This window comes from Miniopterus schreibersii, assembly GCF_964146895.1.
Source record: "Miniopterus schreibersii genome assembly, chromosome: 10".
Lineage (NCBI taxonomy): Eukaryota > Metazoa > Chordata > Mammalia > Chiroptera > Miniopteridae > Miniopterus > Miniopterus schreibersii.
Genome location: NC_138110.1, coordinates 672,097 through 684,192, shown reverse-complemented (window position 1 = coordinate 684,192; position 12,096 = coordinate 672,097). Strand labels below are relative to the sequence as shown.

The 12,096-nt window shown below is 61.1% G+C and overlaps 3 protein-coding genes across 9 annotated transcripts in view; 2 read left to right on the top strand and 1 right to left on the bottom strand.

The window, feature by feature from the left end:
• The first annotated feature begins 120 nt into the window (after positions 1–120).
• On the top strand, positions 121–2,570 carry LIME1 (Lck interacting transmembrane adaptor 1). 4 transcript variants are annotated; one of them, XM_081149983.1, is made up of 5 exons: positions 121–167; positions 1,096–1,353; positions 1,424–1,511; positions 1,638–2,008; positions 2,103–2,570. In XM_081149983.1, exons 1-5 carry the CDS (start codon positions 159–161, stop codon positions 2,337–2,339), a joined length of 963 nt encoding a protein of 320 aa, XP_081006109.1. In that variant the 5' UTR covers positions 121–158; the 3' UTR covers positions 2,340–2,570. The 4 variants fall into 4 exon arrangements, with proteins under 4 accessions (XP_081006109.1, XP_081006112.1, XP_081006111.1 ...); XM_081149986.1 differs by having other exon boundaries at positions 1,860–2,008; positions 2,103–2,569; XM_081149984.1 differs by lacking the exon at positions 121–167 and having other exon boundaries at positions 947–1,147; positions 1,296–1,353.
• Positions 2,571–3,255: 685 nt separating this feature from the next.
• SLC2A4RG (SLC2A4 regulator) lies at positions 3,256–6,873 on the top strand. 3 transcript variants are annotated; one of them, XM_081149962.1, is made up of 9 exons: positions 3,256–3,485; positions 3,758–3,897; positions 4,820–4,929; positions 5,349–5,530; positions 5,607–5,707; positions 5,789–5,861; positions 6,000–6,053; positions 6,139–6,230; positions 6,311–6,873. In XM_081149962.1, exons 1-9 carry the CDS (start codon positions 3,375–3,377, stop codon positions 6,420–6,422), a joined length of 975 nt encoding a protein of 324 aa, XP_081006088.1. In that variant the 5' UTR covers positions 3,256–3,374; the 3' UTR covers positions 6,423–6,873. The 3 variants fall into 3 exon arrangements, with proteins under 3 accessions (XP_081006088.1, XP_081006089.1, XP_081006087.1); XM_081149963.1 differs by lacking the exon at positions 6,000–6,053; XM_081149961.1 differs by having other exon boundaries at positions 5,789–6,053.
• A 183-nt stretch (positions 6,874–7,056) lies between these two features.
• The window catches only part of ZBTB46 (zinc finger and BTB domain containing 46), a 45,405-nt gene continuing 40,365 nt past the window's right edge, over positions 7,057–12,096 (bottom strand). Inside the window, exon 5 of one of the 2 annotated variants that reach the window (XM_081149959.1) lies at positions 7,057–10,510. In XM_081149959.1, coding sequence (XP_081006085.1) covers positions 10,139–10,510 — 372 coding nt within the window. In that variant the 3' untranslated portion in view covers positions 7,057–10,138. Of the gene's footprint in view, positions 10,552–12,096 lie in introns of both variants that reach the window. The other variant, XM_081149958.1, reaches the window with a different exon arrangement.

Here is a 12,096-nt window from a genome sequence, read left to right as displayed (position 1 = left end):
GGGTGAGGCTGTGGTGGTGACAGCTGCTGTAGGGGGTTGAGACGCAGTCTGACACAGGAAGTGAGGGGAGCTCCACCGAGGGCTGTACAAAGGTCCCACTGCTCCCAGTGCCCAAGCTGCCTGGCCTGTCCGACGGCTGAGGAGGTGCCCCTGCACCCATGGCCTTGGTAAGTGCCTGCTCTGAACTCCAGCCTGGCCAGCTCTCCAGGCCCCCTGTTGCGTGCCCTCCTGAGGGCAGTTGAAGGCTGGGGTCTGGGAGGACTAGGCCCTACCAGGATAGGGCATTGGGACTTCTTGTGTGGGAAGCCCACTCCCTGGGTCTGAGCAGACTGGACCCCAACCCCCATCTCTGTGCTTCTGGACTAAAAGACTGCTGATTGTAGGGTGCACCCCCATCCCCTGCAGCCCTGCTAAGACCCAAGGAAGGAGACAGGTCCAACGGCAGGGATGGAGGGAAGAGGTGGGGGGGGTAGTCAGTGCCCAAAGCAGCCCCTTTCTGCTTGCTGACCCCCACCTTTCCAGCCCCTCAGGGATACAAGCTCTGTAGTGGATGACTAGGTGACTAGGGGCATCACCTCAGGACAGGCCTTACCTGGGCACAGCATGGCTGCTGGTGTCTGTGGCCTGTGGCTCAAAGGCCCAGGGGTGTGACCTCAAGGGCCTCCCCAGGTCTCAGGTTTGGGCTGCAGTGACCACAGTGGGTCTTTGGCCAGGTCCTCACTGGCCATGTTCTGCAGTCATGTAGGTCATCTTCACTGACTTGGGTACTCATGAGGGTCAGGAAGAGCACACATCCTCACACCTGACCAGGAGCCCCCAGCCAGAGACGGAAAAGGAAGGTGGGCGCTGAGGCTGCGTCCTCTTGGCCTCTGTAGGAGGGAGGGACTGCCGAGTCTTGGGGTTTCCTGTGTGCTGAGTCAGAGCTCCCAAGGGCGGGAGACCGCCCAGCACTGTGACGTGCAGAAGTGGAGCTGCAGGTGGGTGCCCAGTCCTTCAGTCAGCCCCCAGCTCCCATCTTCTGCCTTCAGGATAGTCCGGGGCTACATAGGATGGGGCCACTGGTGCCCTCAGCCCCTCCTGTCTTCTGGGTCCTAGGGTGCCTCGCCTTGCTCTTCTGGCTGTGGGTGCTGTGCACAGCCTGCCACAGGTATGTTCCTTCCTTGCCCAGGTTTCATGTGGAGCCTGGCTCAGCGCTGTGGCCAGAGGGGGTGGGGCTCTAGGCAGGTCCTCCCTCACCAGAGGCTGCCGCCCTGCCCATCTCTGTTTCCCTGGCCTGAGGACCCTCTTACCCGCAGGAAGCAGGCGCGGAAGCAGCGGGCCAGGCTGCAGGGTAACATGATGCCAGCGGAAGCGGTGAGTGCCAGGCTGTCCCTGGGGCCAGGGCGGGGCCAGCAGGGGACCAACCTGCCTTCTTTGCCCCCAGTCATTGCTGAGACGACCCCACCTGTGCATCCTCAGCAAGTCGGACACCAGACTGCACGAGCTGCACCGAGGCCCCCTCTGCCGCACAAGTGAGCCTAGCTGGGAGCAGCCGGGTTGTGGGCGGGGCTTGCTGCACCCCCCCCCCCCAACCTGCTGGGGTGGCACTTGCTCCACCTCTCCATCCCAACTGACCTCTGCCCTGATCCCACCCCCAGCCCCTCGGCCTGCTAGCATGGATCTCCTGCGCCCACAATGTCTGGAGGTGTACAGAGGCACCACCAGGCCCCCATCCGCCTTCTCACACCGGGAACTGCCCCAGACCTCGCCTGCTACCAATGCTACCCAGCCCTCCATGGGCCCCGAGGCCACCTATTCCAATGTGGGGCTGGCTGCCATTCCCAGGGCCAGCCTGGCAGCCAGCCGTGTGGTGTTGGCAGGGGCACGGCTGACCAGCAGCTGTGCCAGACCTGGGCCTGAGGCCAGACCGGTGGTGGCTGAGTATGCCTGCATCCAGAAGCTCAAGGGAGCAGATCGGGGCCCCCAAGGCCTGGAGCAAGGGAAGGCCCAGGAGACCCCAGACACTCAGGTAAAGTAGGGTGGGGTGCAGTGGGTGGAGCTGGGCAGGTCCTTGGCAGAGTAGATGATGCTGACCCCTCCCGGGGTTGGCTTCCTCTCTCCAGGTGGATATCCTGTACTCCAGGATCAGCAGACCTAAAAGGAGGGACCCAGGATCTCCTGCAGTAGACCAACCAGACCCCAAGGACAGAGCAGCAATTCTGACTCTGGGGAGGAACCTGGACTATGAGGCCCTCCCACTCAGGGGCCTGAACACCCACAGAGGCCTCCTAGAAAATGTGTATGAGAGCATCCAGGAGATGGGGGCCCCTGAGTACCAGCAGCCCCCCATCTATAGCTAACAGATTGGACATGAAGGCCTCCTGCTACCTCCCCCCACCTGCCTCAGCCTACCCCTCCCTGCACTGAGCACCCAAGTACAGATGTTTTTTTCTTCCAGCGTGGGACCTGACCTCCTCTTCCCTGACAGTCCCCCCCACACACAGCTGGCAACCTGAGAGGTGCCTGGGTCCTGGCTGCCCTGGCTTCTGCCAGCGTCTTAATAAATCCCCAGCAAGGGGAGGACGAGCACAGCATGCCTCAGAACTTTTCTTCTTCAAAGCCTGGGGGTGGGGTGGTGGTGGTGGTGGTGGGGTGTCTGGAAGGAGTAAAAACATCCCCTGACCTCGGGGACAGGCTCCCTCCCTCCTGGGGTGCGTGGGCCCTGTCACCCAAGCTCACAAGACATTGTGGGGAAAGAGGCCAGATTAGGGGTGGTGTCCCCAGGCCAGGTTGATTTTAGAGGGGCTACAGAGTCGTCGGACTGGGACACCGAGGGAGGGTTCGGGCCACCCAGCCCGGGGGTTACATAAGGGGTGCGGGAGATGGGCAGTAGTGCGTTAAAGAATAACCTGTTCCGGGGAACCTCGCCAAGGAGACGTGGCCCCTTTCCTGATCTGGCAGCTCTGCGCGCGGGCACCCCACAAGGAAGCCGGCCGTCCTCGCCGCGGGGCGCGGGGGCCGGGGCTCCACGGAAGCCCAGGAGCGGGCGAGCGAGCGGGGGCCGCCAGCTGGGCCCCCTCTCCCTGCCAGCGCGGGAGCGCGGGCCTGGGCGGGGCCCAGGTGGGCGTGGCCTAGTAGCGCAGACCAATGGGAGCGCGGTCGGGCCCGAACGCGGTCCACCTTGGAATGTTGATACAGGGCGCGGACCAATTGGCGCGCGCCGGGGGCGGGGACGCGAGGAGGGGGCGGGGCCTGCCGCGGCTTCGGGGCCGAGCGGCGCGGGCGGCTGCCGATCCAGGGCGGGGGTCGGCGGCCCCGCCAGCCCGGCCCGGCCCGGGGCTGCGTCTCGAGCGCCCGCCCTCCCCGCTGCAGCCTCGGTGCCCAGCCGGCGGGCCATGGAAGCCGAGCGCCCCCCGCCGCCCGGCCCGGGCTGCGCGCACCCCCCGCCCGGCGCCGCCGGCCCGGAACCCGCGGCCGCGCCGGTGTCGGTGCCCGCGCCGCCGCAGGTACCGGGCGCCGGGGACTGACGCCTGTGTGCGCTCGCCGCAAAGATGGCGTCGGGGCTGCACAAACTTCGGGCCCCGGGGGCGGGGCGGCGGCCCGTGTGTGTCGGTGGGTCGGAGGCCCGGCGGCCCGGGCCGCTTCCCGCCGCGCCGGGCCGGGGGCGGGGCCGGGGGCGGGGCACGCCGGCGCGGCGGGTTTGGGGGTAACGAGCGGGGCCGGGCGGGGGGTTGGGGTCCCCGGGCCGCTGCCTCCGCTGAGCACGCCCCGTCTGCAGGGCCCTGCCGTGGGTGGCGGCTTGGCGGGCTTGGATTTCGCGCCCCCGCAGGAGCCGGAGCCGCGGGCCCCGGGGACGTGGGCGGGGGCGGCAGCGGGGCCCCCGACTCCATCGGCGCACATCCCGGTGCCAGCGCACAGGTGAGCCGCGCGCCAGGCCGCGGTGGGCGTGCGCGCACGTGCGCGCTGGTGTGCAGGGCGGTGGGTGGGGCACAGGCACGCGCCTTCCCGACACCCCCACGGGGACCTCGGCGGAGAGCAGGTCCGTGTCGCAAACTGAGTTTCTGGTCACCTCCCAGCTCTCCAGCCACGATAGAGTTGAAAAGAAATTATGCGTGTGTTGGTATCCCTTGTCTGCCTCAAACCCTGGGGCCAGAGCTCAGCTGGGAGGGGTCGCTGTCAGTCTCTGCCGTGGAGGCTGCGTGGCCCGAGTGAGGCTGACTGCCCAGGGATTCTGGGACTTCTGACCGCCATCTCCCTGCCCTGCCGTGAAACGCTCTTGGGTGCCGGACACCCTGGGCTGGCTTTGCAGCCAGGGGCGGGCTCTGGCCCAGCCCTCCTGGAGCCTGGGGACCCGCTTGTGCTTGGAGCCTTTCCCCTGGCTGCTGCTGACTGCTGGCTGTCCCCCCCTCCCCCCCCAGGCCTGGCTCTAGGCCCACAGCTGCTGTTGCACAACCCTGGTTAATGTGTGCTTGAGGGAGGGCTGGGCCTCTTGCGCCCTGGTCCCACTGGTGGGGCCTCAGACCCTTGTCCAGCACCAGGGTCTGAAGGAGACTCCGTGGAACACAGCCCAGACTGTAGATGACTCGGGCTTCAGGGAGACCCCAGCCCAGGCCCTGTTCCTGGTGGTTCCTGGTGGTTCCTGGAGATCTGGGCTCTGCAACCCGAGCTGGGGGTGGAGCTGGGCCTGACGCCCAGCGCCTGGAGTGCTTGGAGTGAGGGAAGCCTGGTGTGCACATACACGTGCCAGGGCCTGCACGTGTGTGCCTGGGGGGGGGTCTAGAGTACTTGCTGGGCCCCACCTGCCCCACCCACCCCCACCCTCCACCCCCTTCTCCTCCAGAGCCCCCCAAGGAAGAGCCCGGCTGGATGAAGTCATGGCTGCTGCAGCCCTTACAAGCCTGTCCACCAGCCCCCTCCTGCTGAGGCCCCCCACTACAGCCTTTAGCACAGGTGAGACTTAAGAGGCCTGGCATAGGGTAGGTGTGGGGGCAGGGCCCAGGGCCACTGTTCCTCTAGGACCTTAAAGGGGGGACAAGCAGAGCTCCCTCGCCTGCAATACAACCTTCTAAACACATGGATGTCAGGACCCCCAATCCCCTCACTGAGGTCAAAGCCTCAGTACACCAGGCCTGCAGGCATCTCCACCTGCTGGCTAGGCATCTTCCACTTATCCTTCCCTGTTTTAGGAGGTTAGTCCCCAAGCCGCCGCTGCCCTGGCCACCACCTCTCCAAGAGGCTATGTGCCCAGCAAACTTACCTGTGAATAGGTGAACGGGTGGAAGCTCAGAGTGAAGGGACCCACAGCCCAGTTTGTGCAAAGCAGCATGAGCCCGCTGAAATCCTGACACTGGCCTGGTGTGTCCCCACAGAGGCCTGCTTGGAGCCCTGGCCGGAGACCCTGGCACAGCCAGCAGGCAGTTACAGCAGCAGCAGCAGTGGGGACTGGGGCTGGGACCCGGCCAGCGGGCAGTGCTCTCCCTTCTCCCCATCGCCCCCACTGCCCCTGGAGGCAGCCTTCCTGTTTGGGGAGCCTGCCCCTCGGAAAAGAAAGGTAAGCAAGCTGGGGGCAGCACTCAGGGTGGGGTGGACCAGGTGGCCGTGCCTGACCACCAGCCCTTGTCGCCCAGAGCTCGGTGCAGGTCCTATTCCAGTGTCTGTGGAAGCGCTGTGGGAAGGTGCTGAGCACGGCCTCCGGGATGCAGAGACACATCCGCCTGGTGCACCTGGGGTGCGGTGGGGCCGGCAGGTTGGGGGTGGGGCAGGCCAAGTGGGTCAGCGCTTCAGCTCCCATCTGCTATGTCCCCAACAGGCGGCAGGCAGAGCCAGAGCAGAGTGATGGCGAGGAGGACTTTTACTACACGGAGCTGGACATTGGACTGGAGGTGCTGACTGATGGGCTGTCCAGCCTGACCCCGATGTCCCCCACGGCCTCCCTGCCACCCACTTTCCCCCACCTAGAGCTGCCGGAGCCCACAGCCTTGCCCAGCCTGCTGCACCCACTTGCCTTGCCCCCACCCCAGGTGCTGAGCTCTGAGGCGCCCCCCCAGGTGTGCCACAGTGACCACTCCTACCAGGTGGGTGAGGTCACAGGCAGCAGCTGGGGTTTGGTCCTGGGGGTGCTCTTGAGGGGAGTGAGACCACAACTGTGTTTCCTTTCAGGGCTGCCTGGCACCCACCCGGCTGCAGCCACAGCCCAACACAGTCCAGGACTGCGTGCCAGCCCTGTCCTCCAAGCTTAGTGCCAATCTGAGGTGCGTGTGTGTTGAGGGGCAGGTGGCAGGCATGGAAGGTCCCAGCCCAACAGCACCCCACGTTCCCTGTGTTCCCCTAGGAAGCCCCGAGGTGACGCCAAGAAGTGCCGGAAAGTGTATGGCATGGAGCGCCGGGACCTGTGGTGCACAGCCTGCCGCTGGAAGAAGGCCTGCCAGCGCTTCCTGGATTGAGCCCTGCCGTCCTGCCTCCAGGATCCTTGATGGAGGAAATAAGCTGCACCCACCCCCTGCCTGGGGCCTCTCCTAGCTGCAGGGTCTGCTTTTTAATGGGGAAGGGGTCGTCAGTGACCCTAGACCCCCAGAGGTGGGGGAGGGCCCCACCACTCAAAGTGCCTCTGAGAAACCAGTCTTTCGCACTAAAGCCACACTGCCCTGGGGTGGCTGCCCTCCCTGACTGTCCTTGAACTTGTCAAGGGTCCTGATAGGCCCAGCTTCAAGGCCACGTGGGAGCCAGACCTGGATGCACTTTGAGGGAGGTCAAGAGGGACCTCCCCCGCTGCACTTATCCTGATGGTTCAAGGGCCCCCGGGCTGACATTTGTACTATGTTTTTGAAGCTCAGGTGTCACGTCTGGGCTGCACCAGGCGAGGAGAAAAATTAAAGATTTGGGGTTTTTCCAGAATCCGTGTCTGCCTCTTAGGGGGAAAGGACGTGGATCTGGGATCCTGCCACAGGCACAGTTGGTGGGTGGGCGGGCCCAAAAGGCCAGCAACTGGCCACAAAGGGCTGAGGTCACTCTGGCCCCCTCCACTCAGTTTGAGGCTACAGGAGGGGACCCTGTCTGAAACACACACAAGGCGTCTGCTTGAGCAGCAATTTCCCAGTTTATTGAAAGTGATCGCTTTGCAAGAATGTCTAAGCTAATCCCGTCACAGAAAGGAAACCGCAGGCAGGCCAGAGCCCAGGCAGACAAGAAATCGCAAGACCACTAGAGAAGGTACTGTTCACCTGTTCTATGGCTACAGAGAAGCGAACAACAGCTCTGGTTCCCCCGACTGATGACAAAACCTCCTCCCCCAAATATTAAACACATCTCCAATGCCAACACAGGTTTATAATAATTAATATAAAGTCAATATAATATAGATTATCCCCAGGAAAAATCAACAATCTTCGAGCACTGCCCTTTTTTTGTCTCTTGTTTTTGTTGACAGGTTGAAAGCATGTTGAAAAAATAAATATTTAAGAAAAGCACACACACAGCACCCTCACTGCAAGTAGTTCTAAAAGGGCTGTATACAAAACACAATATAAGATCTAAAAAATAAAAACACCATTAAGTATGGCTTTAAAGAGTTGCACATGTCACAGAATGAGCGAAAATAAGATTATTTTTCATCATATTGCAAAAAGTTCCAGTTTTTGCATTTTCTCCATTGTTTATAAAGAAAGAAGTGCAAAGTTGGAAGTAGTAGCTCTACCTTTCAAGTCGAGGTCCCTACTAAGTCCTGGCAGTGCTGTGACGGTTTCCCAAAAACCCAGGGTCCAAATGAACACCCTCGTCAGGATCCAGAGCTTAATACAAAAGTCCGTGGGTTCCCTGCCCCCACCCCTGACGGACACACCACCCAGCAGGCTGTTTTCCACTTTGGTGTTGCCAACACCAAAATACAGACACTGAAGTACAACATGTGAAATGTGGTCTACACAGGTTTTCCTCTTCATAAAAAAAATATTTATTAGCTTAAACATTGATTTGGGAAAAAAAATCAGTCACATAGAAAAACTCCTCCTGACACACGACACACATCTTTCCCTCCACACCTGAGAGGTGATATGTCCATCTCCATCCCGCCAACAACAAACCTGGGGACTCGGTGGGACAGGACTCCGGCCCTCGGTTTTCCAGTACAGTGTTGGTTTTAAAGAAGAAAGTGCGCCTGTGATACAGACAGCGAACCCCCCAAAAGGTGAGCAGGGGCGGCGAGCAGGTCAGAAAGAGCAAGGCGCCCTGAGTGGAGAGGTGGAGGCGGCCGGGCGTGGACGGGCCGCCTGAGAGGTGGGACCAGTACAGAACCCGGAGACGCCTGTCTACAGCGAAGGTCTGGCTTCAATGCGCTTTATAAGAAAGTAGGTCTGTTTAGAAAAGAGGCTAGAAAGTGGGGGGAGGTACAAGTTCCGAAAGCCGAGTGGGGGCTGGGCCAGGCCTCCCTGGTGACAGGGACCGTGCCCAGAAGCCCTGCATGGCCTGGCCCACCCTCAGCAAGAGCAGGCAGGGTTCGGCGTGTTTGGGACGACCTTGGCCCTTTCTCTTAAGGACGCCAGTGTCGAGGAACTCAGAGGGTCCCCAGCTGAGGGAGGCGGGTGCAGGCAAACAGCAGGCAGGTCTGTCAAGAGCACCCTCTTCTAACCCATAGGAACGGCAGCTGATTTTATTTTAAAAATAAATAAGTAAAAACAAAGGTGGCGACTTCTCCCCTGGGGCAGGACTTCAAGGACAGCACCAGGTCCCACGTACCCACTCAGCCCCGCCGGGGTCCCCCAACGCTCCCAGCAGGGAGGCTAGTGCTTGGGTGCGCCCTCTGGGGGCACTGGAGCTTACATGAGGACTCATGGGGTATTCCACCTGGAAAGAATAGATGTGACCCAATAAAAAAACTTGGTAAAAGCCATTTTGCTCAGTCTGTGGGAAAAGAGGGAAAACACACAATCTCTCTATGGCACCCTTGAGTCCTTGCAGGGATTGGGGGTGAGGAGGGGGGGCTGTGCCCAAGAGAGTCAGGGAGAGGGGGAATGTCTGGATAGCAGGGCGTCAGAACACCCTTGACCAGGAAGAGGACAGCCGGTCGTCCTGCAGCCAGGACGGTGGTGCTGGCCAACAGGCCGTGCACCAAGCGGAGCCTTTGCTTTTCACTAGGAACAAAGAGGAGAACAGGCTGTGAGCACGTCTGAAAAGACAGCCAGAGGACCTGGCAACGCGCTACAGGAGAGACGACTGCATGGTTTGTCAAGTGAGAAAAATAATGCCATCAAAATGACTGTGACTGTGACTACTTAAAAAGTTTGGTTACCCATTCGGGCGGCGTGAGCAGCGCGGCAGGCAGGCAGGACCCCGCCTCCAGTGTGAGCAGCAGCGCAGGCAAGTGCCTGGGGCGGGGCAGCAGGCGTGGCCTGGGTGCCACGGGGTGGACAGAGCCAGGGACAGGGCCACCCCAGGCTCCCCAAGGAAGTGCACACAGAACAAAGATGGACCTCTGACGGACTCCTGACGGACTCGAGCCATCCCCCCTCCACCAGAAGTTAGCACCTGGAGCCCTCAACCCCGGGGGCTCTTGAAGCTGTTTTGTGTTGAGCACCAAAGCCCAGAGGCAGCAGGGGCGGGGCCTTCTGTACACTGGACCTAGTTCTGCAGGTGGCCCCAGGGACGCGGAGCCTCAAAGGCAAAGGGCTACAGGCAGTGACCCGGCTGCTGAAAAGGGGCTGCAGAGGGGACGGGGTCTGGAGCCTTGGGTGCCATGTGGTGAGTGCCGACCTCCAGCCCTCGGGCCTGTGGCCTCGGGGCAACTCCACACCCGAGCAGTGCTGACGCTGACCTGGCCGCTGCGCCATCATGAGCCCAAGGCCAGGCCGGCCACATAGGCCCCCTTAACGCTCTCCCCACAGGCACCTGCCGGGGACCCTCTGTTTGTCCCCGAAGATGGGAACCCTCCCTACACCCCACAAACTTCATGTTTGGTCCCAGAGCCCCCGCTGCTGGGGCCACACCTGCTCCTGAGACCACAGGGCCAGCTTCTCTGTGTATGTCTGGGTGGTGGGAGCAGAATAAAGGGGGGCCTGGAGGAGGAGCTGCGAGGGGTCAGACGCCCCGTCCGGGCAAGGGAGACCCCTAAGCACACACCCAGGTGGAGGGGGTGGCACTGCCACCACCCAGCCCCCAGCACAGGGGCCTAGGAGATCCAGGCAAAGTCCTTGCCAGGCCCCCCTGGCGGGCTGCGGGGCCCCTGTGGCGAGTCCGCATCGTCCTTGTCGTCCCCCAGCAGCGTGTCCTCGTGGGCCAGGCCCACGTCGTCCTCCTCGCCCAGCTCCTCCTCACCCTCCCCTTGAGGGTCGTCCGGGTCCTCCAGGTAGGGCCCGTCGCCGGAGAAGAGCTCAGGAGAGCCCTCGGCCCCACCGCCATCGAGCGGCTCCGCCGCCCCGCGGCCCGCGCAGTCGGCACACACGCCGTGGCGCCGGGAGCCGTGCTTGATGCCCACGCTGGCGGCCGACATGAACACCCGGCTGCACAGCTTGCACACATACTTCTTGTCCTTGCTGTGCACCTGCAGGACAGGGCGGTCAGTGAGTGGGAGCCAATGGCGTCCTGTTGGAAGAGGGTTTGCGAGGCTGTCCTTCCCTACTCACTAACACCGCAAGGCCGATGGGTCACTGTCCCGGGCACTCTTCACTTCCCACCCCGCTGGACCCCCAGCCGTCCTCCTGCCACGTCCGTCCACAAAACCCCAGCCCGGCAGGAGTAGCTCGGCGGTTGAGTGTCCACCTATGAACCAGGAGGCCACAGGTTTGATTCCTGGTCAGGGCACCTGCCCGGGTTTCGGGCTCGAACCCCAGCAGGGGGCGAGCAGGAGGCAGCCGATCGATGACTCTCATCATTGATGTTTCTCTCTCCTTCTCCCTTCCTCTCGATGAAGTTAATAAAAACACATTTAAAAAACAAAAAACACACCCAAACCGTGAAGACCTACCATGCTAATGTGAGGTCGGGAGCAGGACCTGGGGTGGGGTGTCTGCAAGGAAAACTGGGCAAGACTCTTGGTGCCAGGCACTCCGCTATAGGCTCTGGTTCTAGCAATGGGATTCCCAGGCCCCTTCTGGGTCTTCTTGAATGTTGGCACATTTTGAATCCAGGGTTTCCTCAATCCTCTCCCAAAAACTCAAGGCTTGATCTCAGAGAAACTGTCCGGGGAGCAGGCCCAGCTGGGCAGGACAGTGGGCAGTTGGGGCAGGGACACCAGCTGCAGGGAGCTCGGGGCTGCACCAGGACACAGGAGCAACAAGGGCATTCGGGCCGGGACCAGATGGCCAGCACTCGTCCATATGGACTATTGGAAGGAAGGGGGAGGAGGGGATGTGGGCACCATGGTAACCATGGCTCCGCTCCTGAGATGCCTGCTGGGCAGGGACTCAACCACCTCCTTAAGGTCGGGGACCCTGGAGAAATTAAAGGGGAAGATACAGGTCCCCTCCTCAGAGGAAAACAAGCCCTCACCCTTCAAGTCTATTTTTGGGGATTTGGGGCCCTCCCTGAAGCCCAACCATGAACCCAGAATAAAATTCCAAGGTAAACGGACAACTCAGACCCTGACCCTCCAACAGGATCCATGCTTACTGAACCGAGAATGTGGTTTTGCTAAAGAAAAGACATAGCTGCCCTGCCCGGCTGGGGTGGCTCAGTGGTTGAGCATCAACCCATGAACCAAGAGGTCACCAGTTCGATTCCCAAGGGCTCATACCTGGGTTGCAGGTTAGATCCCAGGCCTTGGTTGGGGTGCGTGCAGGAGGCAACCAATCAATGTGTCTCTCACATCGATGTGTCTTTCTCTCCCCCTCCCTCCCACTTTCTAAAAATCAATGGAAAAAATATCCTCAGGTGAAGATTAACAAAAAAAACAACCAACCAAACAAACAAAAGCATTGTGAATGTTCCCTTTGAAACCAGGGCACCGAGCTTAAAAATGCCTCTAGTCGTGACCAGTTACTTGTAAGAGGCGTAGGAATTCCTATTAAATATCGAGCCACCTTGAGCCACAGATGTCCCTTCAATCAACTCTACATGCTTGGCTTTAACAGCTCCTCAAGGTTGCTCATGAGTTAGTTTCCTTTGACTCACATGATACGTGTTCAGAGG